General features: G+C 44.4%; 1 protein-coding gene across 2 annotated transcripts in view; it reads right to left on the minus strand.

Moving 5' to 3' along the window:
- Positions 1–22193, minus strand: part of mgat4b (alpha-1,3-mannosyl-glycoprotein 4-beta-N-acetylglucosaminyltransferase B) — a 69470-nt gene that overhangs the window by 25024 nt on the left and 22253 nt on the right. For both annotated transcript variants that reach the window (XM_049029727.1, XM_049029728.1), the window contains exons 2-4: positions 5693–5872; positions 4904–5047; positions 4018–4151 (exon numbers count right to left, since the gene is read on the minus strand). In XM_049029727.1, coding sequence (XP_048885684.1) covers positions 4018–4151; positions 4904–5047; positions 5693–5872 — 458 coding nt within the window. The remainder of the gene's footprint in view (positions 1–4017; positions 4152–4903; positions 5048–5692; positions 5873–22193) is intronic.

A 22193-nucleotide genomic window follows, 5' to 3' on the forward strand; every position in this document is an offset into this window, starting at 1 on the left:
TACACCTGCTGTGACTGAACTTCCATCTCAGTTAACATCAAGCTAGGTAACCAGCATGGTGAGACGTGTAAAACCTGAAAAATCTGTAAGCTGCCTTGGCTAAAATTTAGATTTGGGCTCAGACTGTGTGCTCCTGCATTAACATCAGTCTGAGTAAACATTACTTGGGAATCGCTGGGTCATGAATTCTGATGAACTCTGATCACTGACCATTTCCTGGAAAACGAAAGTAGATACACCACGATTTCACAGGAAGCCTTTATGGACAGATGCAAATAAAACTACATTACATTGTCGCAGGAGGGAGCAGAAATCTTACTGGTTAACACAGTACACTTGACATTTCTGTATAAATAATTCAACTGTATAAAGTAGAAAACATGGTAAGTATCTTTGAATGAAAGTGTTAGCAGTACAAGCAAATATAAACAGGCAACATGTGTGAGCTCATCAGACAGACAAACTGCGTACACACAGGCAATGCATGCCATCTAAAACACGCATGCTGGCAGAAGGAACACACAGACAACAGCAACAACGCTAGCACTTTTGGCACAACCCATCTGTCTACCTAAGGTGGACACCGGCACGCTCACACGAATCCCCCCACCCCCCTGTCGGGTAGCTGGGCAAGAGCTGCAGTGTGGGAGCCTATTATTACTGGGCCCAGAGAAGAAAAACATTTTTACAGAGCCCATATACAGAGCCAGGGCTCAGAAAACATCAATAACCCTTCATCCGCATTTAACAGCCAGCGAAAAACCTGTCGTCCCTTTAATTCTCTCCCTTGTCGAAGAACCAATGAGAATAAACCCAGGCAGCCTAATTACACTGTGTGATTCTGTGTGTGTATGTGTGTGTGTGTGCGCGCACTTGTGTGGTGAAGGGAGGACGGCTTTCTTGAAGCAGTGTTGCGTCTCTGTGTCAGGGACAAAGCAAGGACGGCAGAAAGAGGGAGGAAAACCAGATGCACTCTGAAAAAAAATCACGGCACGCAAACATTCCATCACCGAGGGCAGCTGAGCAGAATTTGCTGGTCAAACACCGACTGAGGTCCAACCAGCTGCAACCCACCCTCTGTACTTCGAGGTACTTATTTCCTGGGCCTGTCCCCACCTACCTCCCCCCCACGTATCTGTCATGGCCCCCCATGGGGTATTAGCATTTAACCACCAATGCACATCAATCAAGCAGGTTATACTGCCATTGTGGAAAAGCAAGACGCATTAAATATATTACATTTACAATGACTTAAAAGGCTCTTAAAGAACTGGTGCTTCTGTTTGCTGCCTATAGCATTAGTGCACAGTATATGAGCTGTGCAGAGCGGTAAAATAACACTGAGAGCGACCACATTAATCAGACAGAGGGTTAGTTAATTAATGCAGGTGTCTGCTGCATGCAGGCACTGGCTGGTGGTAGTAAATTAAGTACCGTCTATTTAAAACTCAGTGATGAAGTAAGATTCCTGGAGCAAAGGAGAGCAAACCTTTGGCCCACGACAGACTGGGATAAAGAGCAGTTACACCGTCAGCAGTCACATAGACCATCCAGGAAGCCACATTCACCAAAGGGCATCATGGGAAGAGCATGTGATAGGATGAGGGAGGCAGTGGGGCAAGTCAGTCGGCATGTGGTGGAGGGGTAGATAAGGAGGGTGTGGGGGCTGGGTGGGGTGTGTGGCTGAGAGTGCTCTGGTCTGTCAGACGCCATGTCGCTCGAAGACGGCAGGGATGGAGCTCATACTGTCTGGCAGCCAATGAATGGGAAGGGTTGGGAGTGTTGTGGGTGGGGGCTAATGTGGCGTGGTTAATGATATCTCATTTAAGGCACAGCCATGCATATATGAAAACACACACCCACACCCTCACACACACACCCCCCAAACATAGACACACCCACACACACACAAGTACACACACACACACCCCCCCACACACATACACACAAGCACACACCCCACACACAGACACAGACACACACACACGCACGCACACACAGGGCCCCTGTTAGAGGCAATGTACCATGTAGTCAATGTCTGTCACACCCTCTGTTATTGTGTCACCTGCTGTTGCACCATAGCGCTGCGTACAAATTCAACGATGAGCATGCACACATGCACACGCATATACGCACTCACTCACCCATACTCACGCCTGCATACACACACATGCACACGCATATACGCACTCACTCACCCATACTCACGCCTGCATACACACACATGCACACGCATATACGCACTCACTCACCCATACTCACGCCTGCATACACACACATGCACACGCATATACGCACTCACTCACCCATACTCACGCCTGCATACACACACATGCACACGCATATACGCACTCACTCACCCATACTCACGCCTGCATACACACACATGCACACGCATATACGCACTCACTCACCCATACTCACGCCTGCATACACACACATGCACACGCATATACGCACTCACTCACCCATACTCACGCCTGCATACACACACATGCACACGCATATACGCACTCACTCACCCATACTCACGCCTGCATACACACACATGCACACGCATATACGCACTCACTCACCCATACTCACGCCTGCATACACACACATGCACACGCATATACGCACTCACTCACCCATACTCACGCCTGCATACACACACATGCACACGCATATACGCACTCACACACCCATACTCACGCCTGCATACACACACATGCACACGCATATACGCACTCACTCACCCATACTCACGCCTGCATACACATGCATGTAGATGTACATGTCCATACACACTCACGCATACACTTCTTCTTTTTTTATATGTGTGAGATTGTTCTATGTATGCATATGCATGTGCTGTATGTGGGCGTCTGTACCGGTCAGTGTGTTTATGTGTTTGCATGTGTAATATAAATACACACACGAACATAGATATGAAGAGACACCAACACGCAGATATACACACAACCAGGAGCCCATATGACAGCACCAATGAAGAGGAGGAACCCTTTGCAGGTACGGGTACCCGGAGGAGACAAAAAGGAAGAGATGCCGGTGACGCGCTGAGACTGGCAGCAGGGGAAAAGTAGCAATTATCATCATAATGAATCGAGTGACCTCTTTAATGATTAATCAGATCAGCAGCCCTGACGTTACTAATGTGGCCTCATTCACTGCTTGGCGCTCACACAAAGCGGCAGCTGCTCTGGAGCATGTGCCGGTTACGAGCCGGAGCCGGAGCCGGAGCCGGAGCCGGAGCCGGAGACGGAGACGGAGCCGGAGACGGAGACGGTTCGGTGCCTGTCCAGCCCTCTACCTGCGGCTGTTAACGCTTCACGCTGGCTAGTGCTAACTCGCCTGCAGGGCTGCTCACGAGATGGGAACTGTGATATGGACAGGAGTCACATGCACAAACACAAAGGTTAGTCGGCTCGCCTAGCACAAAGGGCATGTTTTTATATATATATATATATATATATATATATATATATATATATATATATATATACACACACACACACACACACACACACACACACATACACACACACACACACAACAAACAGGAGGATTATATTCAAATATTACCAATACCAAACACTCACTGTTCAACATTAAAAAATTTCACCCATATCACCTAAATGTACACACATACACACCTTACACTGAGTCAGCCATATTTTAGGTTAGATTAGTATATTGCTACAGAGCCCAAGGCTTCCTCATGGCCCTACAGATGGATACAGGGTAACCAAATGCTTGCATTGCACTTATATGCCCCCCAGCCTCCCCAAAATGTCCTCACATGCCTCCTCACACGCCCACACACCAAGTGTTCAGTACCTCTGTCCCCGTGGTGCTTTACCTGGTCAAAAAAATGCATCTATATACTGACATCGGACACGGAATGCAAGGCAACCACAGCCAATGGAGGATAGATGACCTCAATGTTTGGCATATTCAGCCGTGGTGGGTGAGAATTAAAAGTGAGTGGAGAGCCAGTGAGATCAGAGCACCAACCTCAGCGATGAATACCACGATGACACAATCCTCCCTCTCCGCAGGGCTCAGCTCGGACATCAGAGAGCTCAGCGTGTCGGTCAAATAGGAGTGAACCTCCCTCTTCACACTGGGGACTCCCAATACTATCGACACTATGAACAGAAATGAGAAGAAGTATCGATTTTGTATACTTTATGTTATAAACATGATGCAAAAGTGGGATAAGCTGCAGAATAAAGGTTTCATTCTTGGTTCTTGATATATTTAGCAATTATTCTCATAGGATATTACCAAATTGTTGTTTCCCAGTAACACTGCAGGGTTAATAAAAATGTATTTGCGGCCAGGATTTTGGGCAGCCCTGCTAGAGAGTAACTATCATCATTAAGGGAAACTTGCATTTGTCTGTCATGAATTTTACACTTTAAGGTAATGTTCCTACTTGGGCCGGGCAGCCATGAGCTGAATCACTGCTGATAGAGAGTAAGTGCGTGTAGCTTTGCAGGGAGAGTGATGCTCATCATTATGGCCACGGCTTACTCTGCAGACATTGTGGGAGCAGACTGAATGAAGTGGCCCTGACGTTTGGGGAACATTCCTGAAAGAGTGGTATGGAGACATGACCGAGGAAGGGGGTGGGTTGAGGGTAGAGTGCAAGGACGTTGTGTGGATAGGAAGATAGTTGTGTGGCTTATGGGGGTAAGAATGTTAGAAAAGGGAGTGAACAAGGGAGATGAGATATGGATGTTGTGAAGGGGGTGAAGGCTGACATGAGGATGCGTACTGACATCAGGAGCGGTCTAGCGGCTACCATGCATGGAGCTGGGTGGTGCTGATAAGCCGCTGGGTGATCGGCTGTGGTCAGTGATGGGGGTAGTGGGAGGGGCTAGGAAGAGGCGCTCACCCCCGGTTCGCCCCTGGCCCACGTGCACAGCTGGCTGCAGGCTGCTCTCCTTGGCCAGGAGGTGGGGCAGGTGGTGGAAGATGCTGGGCAGCTGCAGCACATTTTTACTGCTGGACACGTTCCATAGCTTCAGCTTGGTTTCATCTGGAGCCAGTGAGGTCGGAGGACGCAGGTCAGAAGACATCCGGAAGAAGAACAAGCAGAAGTACAGGGCAGCAAGTAGTGCAGGAGTTACAGATGTGCTCATGCTTGCAGGATTAAATTCTCAAAGGAGCCCTGGAGCAAACTAGTTAACCTAAATTGTTCCAGTAAAATATATGATTGTCTAAAACAGTGCATGTAGGCCCTTTTAAATGCCTTTGGCTCTTCTTGTACTGGGATAAACATACAACCAGCAGAACGGACATCCATGTCTGAGAAAAATGGTATTGTAGACGGTATGTGTAGGCTGAGTAAATTCAGCTTGGGGAATATACCTACCAAATGCCTACTGACAACTTTACTGTGAAGCACAAAAACACACATGTAACCCCACAGCCGAACAATTAGAAACTCAACGTCAAATCCTCATCTAAAACGAACACGAACAGAACTCTTAATTGCAGTTAAAAATGCCAGTCAGCTCTGCCATCCATTGTGTCTCAGTCGCTTAGCCGGCTGATGGCTTGTTTCTGGGACCTACCCAACACACTGCTTCAGATGCATCTCAGGTGTTATTACATTTGATATATGTGAGCAGCTTCTTTATTGTGGTCCTCAGGTATGGGTAGGTTTCCCTAGCAGCCATACCTGACAAACTGCTCCAGGTACGGTTGATGTCTCGCAGCGCCTGCTTCTCCGCTATGGCCCTCTTGATCTCGTCTAGGACCAGGTTGAGCTCTTTGGAGCGTTTCAGGTTCTCCTGCTCGGCCGAGTGAAGCCGCTCCCTCAGGGCCAGAAACTCTCTCTGATAAATGTCCACCACATCACCTGATGGAGAAAGAGCATGGAATGGGGTTACAACCAAATGTATTATTCACCGCAAGATGCTTTTTTTTAATCTATTGCTAGATTACGATTACAGCTTGACATCTTATGCTTTTGTGCATGCAAACTGCTGATTATCTGCTTCAGTAAGTTCAAGTTAAAGTGTGCTGAAAATATCACAACAGCAGCACGCCTCCTCCTCCAGTTCCCCGAGACTTTGTGCCTGCAGTTAAATTCCTTAATCACTCCACCACCTGCTAACTCACTGTGGAACAACACTATGGGAGAATAATGGTGCTGTCCCCAACGCTGACGGGAGCTCCGAGTGACCATGTGACCTTGTACCACCCAAGTTGAAATTTCCAGTAGCGATGCATGGGAATCTGGCACGGTTTCCCTGACAACGATACAACGGGTGGCCAGACAACTAGGCTGCTGGTATCTCCAGACAATGGCAGAAGGTATATCTAGACTGAGAGCGGTTGGATTTCCAGAGAAAAAAAAAACAACAGCAGGTATCTCATCTCACATCCCCTTTTATCTCTCTACTCCATGGGCAGAAGTCTTGGAATTTGTACCCATGAGATAATCTGATGAAGCTTTCTGGGATGAAGAGCCCCCTTTCTGTAAAATGACAGGCCGGCCTGAGACAGGCCACTAGAGCAGAAAGGACTCGGGCCAGAGGCTGTGCTGTAATTTTACTCTCCACATGAATCCCTAAAGAGCAATTTCTTTCTGATTAATCATGGGCATGTTCTACTGTCAGACTGAGGGACCCCATGACCAGAGGAATGATAAACAGCATTTTTCTTCTGGCAGAGGCGTTTTAACATGCACACTGATTGGCTCATCTTTACAGCACGAGCCTCAGTCTCTTCAGCTCGAGACAGTCAGTAAAACTGAGAAGCGGCCAAGGAGACGCCGAGCAGAATGAAATGAAGCAGGGAGAATGTCGCTGTCTTTCGGAGCGCGTTCCTGTTCAGCAGTATTTCACAGCAGGGTCAGAGTGAAAACTGCCAGAGCATTGTGTGTGTAATGTTCAGGTTGCGAAATCCTGCCACATTTCCAAATGACACTGAGCATGTGCATACTGCAATGCAAATGCAAACATATACACACACGCACACACACACACACACACACACACACACACACACACACACACACAAGAGGACATTTACATTTCATTAGCAGATGCTTTCATCCAAACTGACACATTTTTGGTGAAACAAGGTTAAGTAGTCCTCGGAAAAACCGGAGATAAAGGGCCTTGCTCAGGGGCCCAGCGATGATATCACTGTGCCGACCCTGAGACTGGAACCAATGACCTTCCGATCATGAGCACCGCCTCATAACCCGCTGAGCCACACACAAGCCCCCAGAAGTACTCAGCTAAGGGCTTATTAATTGATACATCATGACACTGACTTTGGCACCATACTTTATTAAATATCTTTTAGACACAGAAAATTAGTATTAAAAGTGGGAACAAAAGCACAGAAAACACTAGAGGACGGCCCAGCCTTCCAGGGGTCTTCAGGTTTGATTCCTCAATGGTGGACAGAATGAGGAAATCAGTGCTCTGCTGTGGGTTTTATACTTTGTCTCCTACTGTTGGGGAGATAAAAGTGAACAGTCTAGCAAAGCTGTACAGAAAATACAAAAATACAAAAGGTGTGGGACCGCCTGTGGTGACCAGCTGTGGGACAAAAATCAAATCAGAGTCACAGTTTTACGTGGTCCGACCCTTTCCTAAAGCGAGGTATTTACCAAAACACTTTACCTTGCTCACAGCTATAACAGCGAGGCTGCTCTTCTGACAGAACCCTTTGTTGTCTGCTTCACTCTCTCGTCCTTTAGCACGTAGCCATAGCTCCAACAACAACACAAAACGTGTGGAACTAAGAGCTCCCAAGAGTTACTCTCTCATGCACTGCAGCCACCTGAGAGAAACACTCATCTAAACAACACTACAGAATCAGGTATGGTATCTCCTACAGTATACAACATTTTTATACCTACAGTAGCTTGACCTAAGGAAAAATAAACTTCTCATCTCCGGTCCGACCAAATGGTTATGTGCCAAGATCTAGCATGTCGCTAAAACTAAGTCTAACTAAAGTCTAACCGAAAACAAACAAAACGCTCAGTACACTTATGACTGAGGAGAAACAGATGTAGTACTAAAAGTTGGAGAGGAAACAGATGTCTGACTATAGGTGTGACTGAAAATAGCCACACAGTACCAGCCATGCTACTGAGATTCTAATCTGATAGATAATGCTGTGTGAGGCCGACATGCAGACGAACAGAAAGATGGGGTTCCAAAGCAATGATGTCATCCTTCCAGCCAGCTCCCTCTCTCAGGCCAGGCTAAAGCCCTCACCCTGCAAATCTGGATTTCGAGAAAATTCATCTTTACCGACTTCTTCTGCCTTGCACACCCCCTTCGCGGTGTCACGGCTGGACACTGGCGCCGGGAGAACAAGATACAGAGCTGTAATCTTCAGCTGGAGCAGATTAGCAGCTGTGAAAAATCATTCCTGTTCCTCTCCTCCTCCTCCTCCAACCCGGCACTGCCTTTCCTCTATGAACGGCTTAGGTTTCTCAGAATGTGCCTTACCCATTATCATGCCTTATGCAGTACTAAAGGAACACATTGAATGAATATGCTCCTGTATTTCAAAAACAGTGCTGTGCAAAAGTCTTATGCAGTCAAAGAAAATGATACTTAAACAATCTTCATTTTAGTGTATAACTATGATGTTACATCCATAAAAGTGTGTCAGCTCAGCCATTTAAAAATCACCCCAGTATTTGCAGCAAACATCCAATACATCAACGTATTTTTTGACTCTAGTATATCATGTTTGGCTAATCAACACCTCAGTGACTTTTTAGATGAATTAAATTAATTAATTAAGGTGGTGAAATTTGACATACACATGGAATGGCTGAGGTGCTCCTAAGGAGAGGTTTGGGAACTGATGCAGTGTTCATCTAGCCATCCAACAAGACATCAGTGACTTTTATAAGCAAGTAAGTAAGCAAATTTTGTTTATAAAGCACATTTAAAACTTCACTGACCAGCGTGCTATACAATAATAATAATAATAAAACAAATTGAAAAATAAAATAAAAAGAGAAATAGTAAAATTACTTTTGGGAGGACAGAAGAAATTCTTGTTAGTTTTTATTGTGTGACTCTTAATTTGCATATGCTCTAATGTTAAGTGATTTTTTTTTGTTCTGCAAATATACAATTATTGCCCAAATAAATACCTTTAAACATTTCTTTTGATTGCCTAAGATTTCTGCACAGTACTGTATGTAATCGATGAAATCAAAAGTAAAATCCTCAGATGATGGTGGTTCTCCTGAATTAAAGAAGCTTGTACTTTGTTTTTTAAGACACTGGAGACCTACTGTTGACATTTAAAGCAGCAGGAGCTATTCGCTAGCCTAGCGTCTTGCTATCACCCAAGCACACCTTCGCTCACCATTGCCCTCCTATATAAAATGCATGAAACCGCTAGAGGTTAATAATGTCTGGTGAGGAGGGATATGGTCATGATCTCTGCGTAGTCATCACCCGGGGGCTCAACGACAGGCAAATCTAGCCCTGGACCACCAGGTGCTGGCCATTAGTTTCCAGCAATCAGCTGACACAGACCTGGAAGCACAGTGCTGAGGGGACAGTGGGGAGGTTCTGATAAGGAATGGACTCCGACATGGACACGAACACAAGCTACCAATGAAAGAAGCTCAATGCACACAGTGCAGTGTCCCTTAAAAGGGCTTATCTTTGGGGACCATAGTGATGGGTCTTACAAGAGTGCAGCTGCTCTTCTGTCACCTTTTATCTCCATTATAGGGCAAGGCATAACTGCGTTAGGGACTAAAATATGGCAGGCACAATGCTACAAGTTACACATAACTGTCAGCTTGCGATTGTGTTAAGAATCCCGTTATCTTGCAAACAATTAGCTTAATAAATAATTAGAATGCTGGCTGTTGTAGTCCATTAACCCATGTTGACCAATATAGCCAATTAGACTGTGATGCCTAATCAGACTCAAATATATTCCCCGTTAGATTGTGCTCACTTTAGATGCTTATTAGACAGTGCAGAATGCAGTAATCAGACTGTACTGACTATAGTGGCCTACCAGCCTGTGAATTCAGGGGCCTATGAGCCTGGTGGCCAAACACAGAGGCATGATTCATCCGTAATGCAATATGCCCAGAAGAGTGCTGCAGATTCTTGCACAGTGACAGTCTTAACGGGAAGTGGAGTGCGTTAATGCGATTCACATCGATTCAGGAAGCAGCTTCCTCTGTGTGATTGGAAGACAAAAGTGGTATTGGAGAGATACCTCTATGCCTGGATAATATGGGAAACCACAGAGTTCCTGAGGAGCCTTACATGCTCACCTGTGTTTGGAGGAGGCGAAAGGGAAGCAAAAGCTGCTTTTCAATTTACGCATTAAATGTTCATGGAAAATTTGATGGATTAGGAAGCTTTTGTGTCCCGAACTCCCTTTCAACCATTTGATAGGTTATTTTGTGGATGTCTGGTAGTGGCTTGGAGCGCTGGTTAGCCCTGTTCCTCGCACAGATGGGGCTCTCTTACTCGAGTGTATGCGGCAGATGGAGGAGGCGGTGGCAGAGTTTGGCATTGTGCCTGAGAGCAATCAATCAAACAACTGAGTAAAGAGCATCTTTAGAATAAGCAGCATATTTAGAGAAGTTTACCAGGAAGGGGAAGAAAAATCAAAATCTGAAGCTAAATGGAGGAAAAGTGTAAAATGATTGTATGAGACCAGGACAATTATGGCTGCATGCTCCCTGGTTATGAGGTATAGGACGAATGTTGGTCAAACAAACAAGATGAAGAGGTTGGACCTATTGCAGTCAATGCTGCCTCTGATATGCAGATGAAAATGGTCACAGACATCTGAGTGGGATGGGTGGGGGCACATAAAATGACCAGTGTCTGAATTGTAAAAATTAAATGTCATACGAGAAGAGGAAATAAACATTGCTGAGCTAATTCAGTCTATTCCTGTGTCTAGATGACATTTGATGGGTTTTCAGTTGAAGGGATTTGAGGTAACTCATGTATGCCTGAGTATAGAGTTACATCCTAGTATAGAGTTCCATTTAATTTTAAATGAGAACCAAAAATGTGGTTCAATTCCTAGTCGAAATGCTTTTCAGTCTGCTGTGGCAGCCAATGGGTGCTAAATAGCAGCCTTTTGTCAATCTAGTCTGGATTTCATGCATCTACTATCCTGACCTCTAGCCCATCGAATATGCTACAGTGCAGCACCTGATCTGAGTATCAGCATACATCCTAGGTATGCGGCTATGTGGGTGTTCCCGCTAAGACCTTTTTAATTGGCTACGGCGTCATTAACACATTACCTTAACCAATTACTACATTTTGAACTGGGTTTGAACCCTCATACTGTGTACCAAACCCAGCAATGAAAAACTGTGTGGAGCAGGTGCAGACCCTTCTGACTGCACGTTTAGGCGCTGAGATCACTGTGCTATGGCTCTGTCTCCAGTGTAGGAGCACAGCTGGAGCTGGTTTCGGGTCGGAGTCCAGTTAAAGCCACTCCACTGGGCCCAGATCCTGTCCCATTTGCTCAGACGTGGAAATGTCCTGGAAGCGGCCACCAGAAAAGAGGAAGAACAGAAAGCAATTTTTCCAGGGTGCTGGGTAAAATCAGTGCCTGTGATTGGTCAAGGCAAAAGTGAAGTAGAATGAAGAACCATTTCCAAATTTACACATGAAATGTTTATGAATGAGAATAAGCTATGCGTTTTATAAATACTGTACATTGCATAACGCTAAACTACTGATATGATGCAGTAGAAGCAAAAAAGTCCTTTCCTAAAAGCAATACAACAAACCATTTAATCTAGAATTCTTCTGTACAACAAAGTCATACAGAATAAACAGAACACAAATGTCACAGAACACATAATCTAAACTGTCCACATGAGCGACAGCGTAGCAGAGAGTTTGACATTGGGGGGGGGGGGGGGGGCACAACTTAATAATGTAAATACAAAGGTCTGTTTATTGGGGGATGAAGGAAGCCAAATTAAATATCGAGGGGGAGACGCCCCCCCCCAACCCACCCCCAACTTCCTACACTCCAGCACATAAGAACACAACTGCTGCACTTAGCCGACTCGTACATCCGATGCTACATTCAGGTTCTATAGCTACTTATTTAGTGTAAATACTACAGCAGGACGCCTCCCAGGATTCAAACTGGCTCGCTGTTAATAAATGAAACTGACTCGCTCCCAAGGGAACTGCACAGAAAGAAAAAGCTGTTTTTGTCTTGAAAGCTTCAAAAAGTAGCAAAGCTATTTTTAATAAAGCTATTATTTACTTCAGATTAAGCCTAAAAAAATACATCACAAATATAAACTTTGTGTTCTGACCTTGGTAGAACACACATCTACCAAGCGATTTTTTTTTTTACTCATGAAAATAAACAGAAAGGCTACAATCCTGGCAGACTGAACTGATATGGATCCAACTACATTTACAATCTTCCTTTGTACATTTAGTCTGTCTACCACTGAATCACATAACGATGCACCACAGGAAAATATACACTTGTAAATGAACCAGATTCAACTGCTTCCCAGACCCAAAGACACGGCCCAGTACCCTGGGAAGCATCGCTAAGGCGTTCTCCAGCAGCCAGAAGAAGGAGGCACTGTGGTGAGACATAATTCTGAACAGGTCTTTGGAAAAACATCAGCCAGCCATTTCACCGCAAACAAGCTCCCACCTACAACACCTACCGTTTAACATAAATGACTGGAAAGTAAAACACGGGCAAGCGGAAAGAGGAACATCTAAAATCTCCAGCTTCAACAGACAGCTCTTTCTCCTCAAAATCCTGGACCGGCAGTTTTGTTTAAACAAGGGCCTGCTTTGCGACCAAAATGGAGCTGCCTTTGGGTGAGGCGCCCCCAACCCAAAACACGGTTTGGACACAACTAACACAGTCAAGAAAACCACAGATATGCAGCCTGCCTCCAGTGAAAGTGCTCCAGTTGGCTGGGGGCAACCATAAGCACACTGATTAACTACCTTCATCAGCACAAAGCTGAACACCTCTTCCACTTCTCCCTGACCCCGTCTCTCTTGCTTGGTGGAAGGCTGCCTCTCTCCCCACAGTGTAAGTCAAGACAAACGGCAGATCAGCTTTCCCAAATGCATGGATTGTATGAAATTATAATTTTAGCAGTTCCCACTATTGCATGAAAATACTCAAATTATATCCATAATTATTGCGCAATTCTATAAAACATGGCGTTTGTTTATCTTTTGCACAGTGCAGGAAGAGGTCAGTGACAGACTTATTTTTCCACTTCAGGTGGCCCCCACATTTTACTCTTCCTAGCCACCCCCACCCCCCACCCCAAGGCTCTACTACGCCTTTCCCCTGAAAATAGACTGGCGCTGCTACTGGTCAGTGCAGGCTCTCAGGCCTGGCTGAGATACACTAACGCTACTTACATTACACTGTAAACAGTGTAAAACTTTATGTTGGGGCAGAAGTTAACAAAGTGTGCCAAAAACAGGTTTATGTCTCTGCATCCAGCAAACAAAGCACTTCTCCTTCAGCGAGCGAACAGTACTGTGGTGGACAACATGGACATGCTCCAGAGGCACAGGCAGAGCCCAACACAGGGAGCATCAATAAGGAGGCACAGGCAGAGCCCAACACAGGGAGCATCAATAAGGAGGCACAGGCAGAGCCCAACACAGGGAGCATCAATAAGGAGGCACAGGCAGAGCCCAACACAGGGAGCATGTGCATCAATAAGGAGGCACAGATTCCTATGCTGTGACATGCGTGTGAATGTCCACACACACGTAAATATACACACATACTGTGCAAAACTCTTAGGCTGCCAAAGAGAATTATGCTTAAATTATTTCCATGTTTGCTGGTGTAAAACTAGGATATTATCTCTGTCAAAATGAGTTAGCTTAGTCAATTCAAAACCTCTCCTAAGGTTACCACAGCATTTACAGCAACCATCCAATATACCAATGATATATGAGACATCAGCAACTTAATGGAGAACAGAAAAAAAAATCATCCTTTTAATTGGGTTGCTGTTCATTTGTACACAATCTAAACTGTACATATATAGATATGGTTATGTATTCTGGGTTATATATTCTATATATAATCCAAGTTCAGTTTTTGCTGAGCAAATACACCCATACTACTCAAATTAATAGTGTGAAACATTTTCTTTAACTGTCTCAGACCTGCACAGCACTACATACAAATTTAAGGAGATAGACATTAGGACACTTAACCATGACATTAGGACACAAATACACACCCACCCACCCACAGCACAAAGACCCACCCGTAGATCTGCACACTAACACCCATTAGCAGAAATAAATATGCAAAAAAGCACGGCTAGGGCACCCAGTTCTGCTCAAACTGCACGTGTGCCCTTACACACCCACGCATGCAGGACACGGACAGTGTGTCATGCAAAGCACGATTCATCCGGCCTCTGAAATCGGATCCTGCTATCACTGATCCTGGCAGAATGCGACTCTGAAGCAGGCCCTCTGGCTTCCAGGGAATGTATGCGCCAGGCAGCCAGTCGAATACCACATTACATCATCCTGCCCATTCCCTCCTATCAGAAATACATTCCAGAAGCATTAATTCATTCTCAGACGCAGAAGCATGTCTGTCCTTTGCCAGGTACTCCTTGATACAGTGGCTCTGTAAGTTATACAATCAGCTGCCGTCTGCATGGCTCTGAATGTACCCTTAGTGCTGAGGCTGCAATTTGCATAAATTCTAGAGTCACAGCCAAAGACACACAGTTCATGGGAAATTACCATTCTGAAGCAACCTTGGTGATCCAGCCAGGGTGCCCCTTACTTGTTGCCCTGGGGTGAGTTCAGGCCACAACTGGCAAGCATTTACTGAAAGGTGGTACACAGTTATGCTCCACTGAGAGATATTTGTATATTATGTCACTTTGATGTATTCTTCATTGACTGCCACTTACAGTACCTTAGAGTAACCTGCCTACCTACACTCTTCACATAGGTTTGGATTAAAGGTGTAAGGGCTTCGAGACCAAAGCTGCAATACAAACGTTCCTGATCTTGTGTCGCAGTTCCAGAACCATGGCACCCACCCCCCCCCCCCCACCGCCACTGCTGTCGTTGCAGCCTATTGACCTCTTTTTATGTTATTCATGTTACAAAACTCATTTTTCATTTCACAAGCTGAGTATTTTATAAATGTTATACATTACACCTTCGGTTGTCTTACAACTGCGTGTGTCACATGATTTTTTGTGGTCCAATCATAATTGAGTGATCACACCTGCGGCAAAAGCTAGTTTCATTAGCTCAAGATGGATAATAAGCCTGAGATAGCTTATTATCCCCCCTGGCTCATTCAGGTCAGCGTTGAGGGAACATTTTGGTTATCCAGTTTATTTCTGACTGGTCTTCAGAGAAGTTTTTTTTTTTTATTTATTTTTCATTACATAGCTATTTTATGTGAAGTTAATTAAACATGTTTTTTGTGTTCTTCTCTTTAGTGTTCCAAGCTGTTGGTGAGTAATAAAACCATTCCCCACAAAAAAAAAAAAAAAACGAGGTATGAACCGAACCATGGATTTGGAGAATCGTTACACACCTAGGTTGGCTCCGTAATAACAAGACCATTTGAATGTAAAGTGTGCCAAAGTTAAGGGAAGAAACCAGGTCTTGCATGCAGGTCATTATTAATTCTTAACTTGGTGCAACGACAAATAGGCAAGTAATGTCCCTGCATCTCTTTGTCATTAATAAGGTTTGTTGGTTGTTTCGCTATTTTGCCCTACATAGTCAGCATTGTGAAGGGCTCCTAACAGCTGATTAGGTTTCTAACAAACTCCAGAGATCTGGGATAAAGGGGAGCAACAACCACTTTAATCCTTCCCTCCACCCTACGGCGTAGGGACAGAGACATTCCAATTTCCTATTCCTGATGCAAATGTTAGAAGGAAATACAAGAAGTAAATATGAGGTAAACTATCAAATCTCCATATTGCACAAAGTGCAGACATGTACTGGTTTGTTTGAATGATTAACCTGAATTTCCCCTTAGACACCCCAGCCTTAATTCTCTATTTAGAAATCTCCAGTACAGCTGTGCGAGATTCTGCTTCATTAATGATAGCTCTACCAACCATAACACCTTTAAGATTATTTCTATCCACTTCCTTAGGCTCTCTAGCCATTTATCAAACATTTTAGCCTTACCTTAGCATTTTTGTCTTTCCATTAAACTAATTGTACATTTTCTGCATTTCCTAGTGATGAACTTGTAGCACTGAGGAAGTATTATGCCATAACTGAAGGCTAAGTTATAACAAATTTCCTTTCAGCATATAAAAATGTTATACTCAGAAATGATGCTGTCATCTGTTCTATACTTATTATGCAAGTATATCTATTTATATGGGGGAGGCATGGTGGTGCAGTGGTTAGCACTGTTGCCTCACACCTCTGGGACCCGGGTTCGAGTCTCCGCTTGGGTTACATGTGCGTGGAGTTTGCATGTTCTCCCCATGTCACGGAGGTTTCCTCCGGGTACTCTGGTTTCCCTCTCACAGTCCAAAAACATGCTAAGGCTAATTGGAGTTGCTAAATTGCCCGTAGGTGTGCATGTGTGAGTGAATGGTGTGTGAGTTTGCCCTGCGATGGGCTGGCCCCCCCATCCTGGGTTGTTCCCTGCCTCGTGCCCATTGCTTCCGGGATAGGCTCCGAACCCCCCATGACCCAGTAGGATAAGTGGTTTGGAAAATGGATGGATGGATTTATTTACATTTTATTATTCTTATTTTTTGTAAATAAAAATATTAACTTACAACAGCATGTGTTATGTCCCTAATAACCAAAAACAGCAAATTAAATGAATAATTTAACATAAATTCCCCCACAAACATTTTAACACCAGGCTGTTTCTGACATTATAAGTGTGAAGCCTAGTAAAATGATCTGGGCAGTGCAATGCGGGAGGGATCCAGTTGCAGAAGGTTGATTTTCAAACATTAATCCCAAACCATAATTCAAAACACAGGTGGCATGTCATAGGGATGGCAACACAGAGAATACACAAGCTGTAATATTAAATCTGCAGTCCAAAACAGACAGGAGATTGAAAAGAACAATACCCACGAGGGGAATAGTGCCAAAACTAAATGATGATACTTTATCAATCCCCATGGGGAAATTCTATTTTCAGCTACCTCATTTTGCTCGCCATGAAACACACAGATGAGCGTAAGCTTGGGGAATCAAAGCAAAGAGCAGTTATCTACAATGTCTGCAGAGCTGCTGAGGGTTCAGGGCCTTACTCAAGAGCCCATAGACGTGTGACTGTTCCGTCGAGGCCAGGCTTGAACTGGTGACTTTCTGATCACAGACACAGAGCCTTAGCCTGCTGAGCCACGCCCCCAACCCCCAAGAGGCTTGTATAGCTGATGGAACCACTGATATGCAAACCATCAGGCAAAAGAACAGAAGGCAAAGGGCAAAACCAACAGATCAGGAGAAAATAATATACATGAACAAGGTCATCAGAAGAATTAATGCTCACTATGGTGTAGCCACATAACACCTTGCAAAGAAGTAACTGCAAACAAGGGTCCAAACATACCCAGCCAGTAATAAGCTCAAAAGCCACATGTGGACTAATAGTCTGGTGAACCAGAGCATGGCCAGACTAGGCCTGACTGATCAGAGACCTCTTCACAGGTGGCTCTAAAAGACTTAGACTGCCTACCAGCCAGATGCCCATGGAGGCATGGAGTGGAACCGTTCGGAATGGAGTGACAGAAATCCTCGATGAGCAAGGGATGTCATAGGAAAGAATCCACAATTGTTCCCCAGTTCACTCGGCATGGCAAGTGACCCCCCTGGTGTCAAGAGCTCAACAGTGAATGAACAAAGAAAACCAGAAGATCATAAAGTGGATCGAACTACCTGGAGAGAGTATCTACTTCGGTGTTTCTTTGACTGTTACCTTTGGCCCAGACATATCTAAAACTGGCACAGAAAAGGATTTGCCCAGTTTTCTTAAGATTCAGCCAAGTAGCTTCAGATACCCCTTCCAGCCAATGTCACGGCTCCTCGAGAGCCAACTTCATGGCCAGCAGTTCCCCGTTCGCAGCGTCGTAATTTCTTCTGTTCTACTGGAGAGAGCTTGTAGTAGAAAAAGGCATGGAAAAGTAGCATATGGAGTGTAACATGCCAACAAGAAGGAACGGCTCCCACAGCAACCTCCGAAGTATCTATCACCACCACACATAACAGAGGGGGGCCTGGCTGTTGGACCATAGGTTCAGGACCAGATGATAAAGCAACTGCAGGCACAGGGAGAGAACAGACTAAAGCTGATGCCCTTACGGCTGCCAGAAAATAAAAATTTTAAAAAATATCTGCGCAATGTGCTTGCAGGTAATTCCTCTGCCATACCTCACACAATAGTGTTCCTGGATCCCAGTCATTAGCAGGATGATCAAACACCTCCTTAGATGGTATATAAACTAGTGACTCAGAATTCGGCGCACTTCTATTCAACGCTATTGTCCAGGATTCGCTACCAATAAAAATAACAAAATGGATCTTGCCTCTATTGCAAGCATCTTGAGGTGCTGAATGACATACATAAAATACCGCATTACGATAAAAACAGTGACGGGCTTGAAGCTGTAGGCGACCACTGCTCCAGAATCCAGTGGGGTGGCAACACTGTGCAAACGTGTCTGCACCAAGTGACTTCGCAGAGTTTGCAAAATTTGACCTAACTCACCAAATGCCTCTTCCTGTGAAGTCTTGCCTCAGGTTCTACTGGTTCCAGAGATAGCAAGGTATAGTGTAACGTAATGATACAAGAAGATCCAGTTGCAGATGGTTAATTTTCAAAATCACATACCAAATCCATAATCCAAAACCAGGCAATATCATAGGACTGCAGAAAAACTAAATCCAAAACATTGCCTGACTATAGTAGAAATGTAGACAGTAGACTGAAAAGCAGCAACATGAGAAGACCCACGACAAAAGATAAAGAAGAGAATCATCAGAGAAACAAACACTCAGTGTGGTGTAGTCATGCAATACCTCACAAAGAGGAGGCTGCATACAAGTTAGGAAAAACCCGGGCAAAAATGAGCTCAAATGCCAAAGGTGAGCTAACAGTCAAGCGAAGCGGACTGCGTCCAAAGCAGGCTTGACGTAGATACGACAGTCTTCACATAACCGCTTTTATCAACATTCTGAGAAAGCATCTGTTTCATCAGCCGGGGTATTAAATTTAACTTGTTACTTAGTGAATCATTCCTTTTATAAATACATACAAAAGCACTATGTTATGACAAAGAGGATTTCTTAGTCCTGTATTCCTCGTGGGAAAGTCTTCCATAAAAAAGTATAATAGTTGAAGTTTCCTTAACATCATTAAAATTTTTTTACTTTTCCTCTCTCCTCCTTAAACGTGATACACAACTAAAGCCAGGGGAATATCTAGAAATTATGGCCCCCTGACAAAATATCACCTTGGGCCCCCCCTGCCCAATTTTACGTATAATTTTAAGTGCTGGCCCCCTGAATCTGCCATGGTATCCTTGCCCCTCCAAAACCCCTGACTATAGCCTTTATCAACAAAGAATTAGAACATTCATGGAGTGTTATGATCATGGCACAAGCACTGAACCATTGGTGCATGCAGCTTCTCGGCTTCCACAAGGTTCTGGAAAAGTTCTCTTCCTTGGGCTCCCCTATCCCTAAACCTTACAGCAGCTCTTACAGTTTCTGCTGTCTTAGATTCATCTCCAATACCTCTGTCTTCTAGAACTGGGCTCCCACACATTTGATGTTCATAGACTACATCATACCATAATTTCACTGACCGGTAAAACGGTCAGGGTGCTGCTGGATAGACCACCAATATGAACTGCTCTACAAACCCGCTAGTGTTCTACTAGGGGGCCACAGACCGGTTCCGCGAACTGGGGATTGGGAACCCCCAGTCTAGAACACCTGGAATCTTTAATTTGACATTTGTGCAAAAAATTTGACTCTTTCTTTCTGCCTCATTATTCAGGCAGGATAACATCTCCCAGTAGGGCAATACAGGCCTCCCACTACTAACAAAGGAAGGGAGCTGATATGACTCCGACATAAAGCATTTATTCCAGCAGGAGGTCATTGAGCAGATAGTAGGAGAAATGTCATAACCAAGACCAAGCCCACTGATTCAGGAAAACAAGCTGTGCTCTCTGCCAACTCACATTAAATACTAACCAATTTCAGCACTAATTTTCATGGCTAAAAGCAATTAAATAAGAGTTACTGGCTAGCACTAGGAGACATATTTTTAAATCTTTTTTAAGTGTGACGCAAACTGCTGTGGACAGACCAGGCAGCTAATGAATGTGTATTTTGTGTGGAATCTCTCTGTCAGACATATAAGTAGATCCCCTGGCTAGCAGAGTGATGTCACCATTGGGCCCCTGAGAAACACCAACTGCTCCAGGGGCATGTCTGACCCTGCTTACTTAACTGCACATCACTGTGAATGAAAGTGTCCGATAAATTAATGCTTATGAATGTTGTACGAATGCATTATGAAGGTGCACTGAATGTTCTATGAATGCATTATAAAGGGTTTATGAATGTGCAGTTAAGGTAAAGGTATTTTATAACTTTACATGTTTTCATACCCGACAGATTACATTATAAAGACTGCAGACATAAGAATAAAATAAAAAACCTTCAAACCACAGTCTGACTACAGAGCTGCTCTATACTAGGAAACATCATACTGGGCTTTACAAACAAAAGAACAAAAAACCAGCACCTCCTGTAGCTCGTAATTACTCATCCAACTGATTTCTGCTATATTTGCATGGACAGATCGGATGGCCTAAAATTTTTAATTAAAGCATAAATACAGAATGCCAGCGGCCTAGCAGTAATCTTTTGACATGGTGCTGATATTGCAGTGAAATGCTGAGAACATTCTTTTGTTTGTGACTAGGGATTAATTGTCAAAAGCAAACTGAGCCATTTTTAGTTTGAATCAATGAGGAACAGGGTTGGTTTTCCAAAATGGATGGGCAGGGTCATCACATTTTCACTCAGCTTCAATGAATATATTCTTCTGTCCTTCTCTCTCTCTCTGTCTCTCTCTCTCTCTCTCTATCCAGAATCTTTTCCACATTCCATTTACGTTATCACATCTTAGACAAAATAAAATGAAGACATTTTTATTTTACTGTCATGTTCAGGGAGTCTTACCTATTCACAGCATAGAGATTTTCCCCTGCATTTTCATGACTCCTTCTCACTCGCTGTCACTCCAGTCACTCCACTTCCAGTGCACAAACACAACTTTGCAGGGAAAATTTTAGCAGTGAAGGATGCCAGAAGGGCAGAAGTAGTAGGAGGATCACGTTTCTTTTGAAGTGATGGTTGATTGCGGTATTGGTATAAATAGCAGCTTTTGTATCATTATTAGCATGATTACGTTTGTGGTTTTTCATAATGGGCGCTTCTCACCAACACATTTACTGTGACAAATTTCCCAGATAATTAAAGTACAATGAAATTAATTCTGAAGCCATTCAGAGAGAGGAAAAGAGGAAGAAGTTGAGTTAATGGGAAATGAGAAGACAGAAGGAGAAGTGGAAAAGAGACAGAACAGAAAGAGAAGATCTCATGGCACAGACACTGCTCCAGGCATTTAACTTATTTTAGCCTGATATATACGAGAAGGGAAATGTGAGTACACCTGATCTGCCGCCACCGTCACACCATGCATCCGGCACCTTCAGCACCGTGACACAGTGACGCCTGTCTCTGCCACCACGGAAACTGTGCGCCGATCCCTCCCTCGCACTGCCAGCCCCGAAGGAAGCGGAAGATGGGGAGGACACTTGGCCTTTGGAGCTGCAAGAAGCCTTTGACACTGGATCTGGTCAGCAGTGAGCGAGAGGATTAGGGGCAGCTACTGGCAGCCACTCTGTTAGCAGCCTCCCTCTCAGCTTTTGGCTGCAGATCGGGGGCTGAAGTAATAAGCAATGTGCAACCATGAGACTTCCACCCATCTGTGTTGAGATAATATGTGCCGCTGAAATCATTAGAGGCTGTACTGAGATGATAGCTGTTATTAAAACTATTCGAATTAACTTTATTCATCACAATACCAGTAAGCCACCCTGCACATGATCCGTGTGCTTT

The sequence above is a fragment of the Brienomyrus brachyistius genome, chromosome 10 (genome assembly GCF_023856365.1).
Source record: "Brienomyrus brachyistius isolate T26 chromosome 10, BBRACH_0.4, whole genome shotgun sequence".
NCBI classification, from domain to species: Eukaryota; Metazoa; Chordata; class Actinopteri; order Osteoglossiformes; family Mormyridae; genus Brienomyrus; species Brienomyrus brachyistius.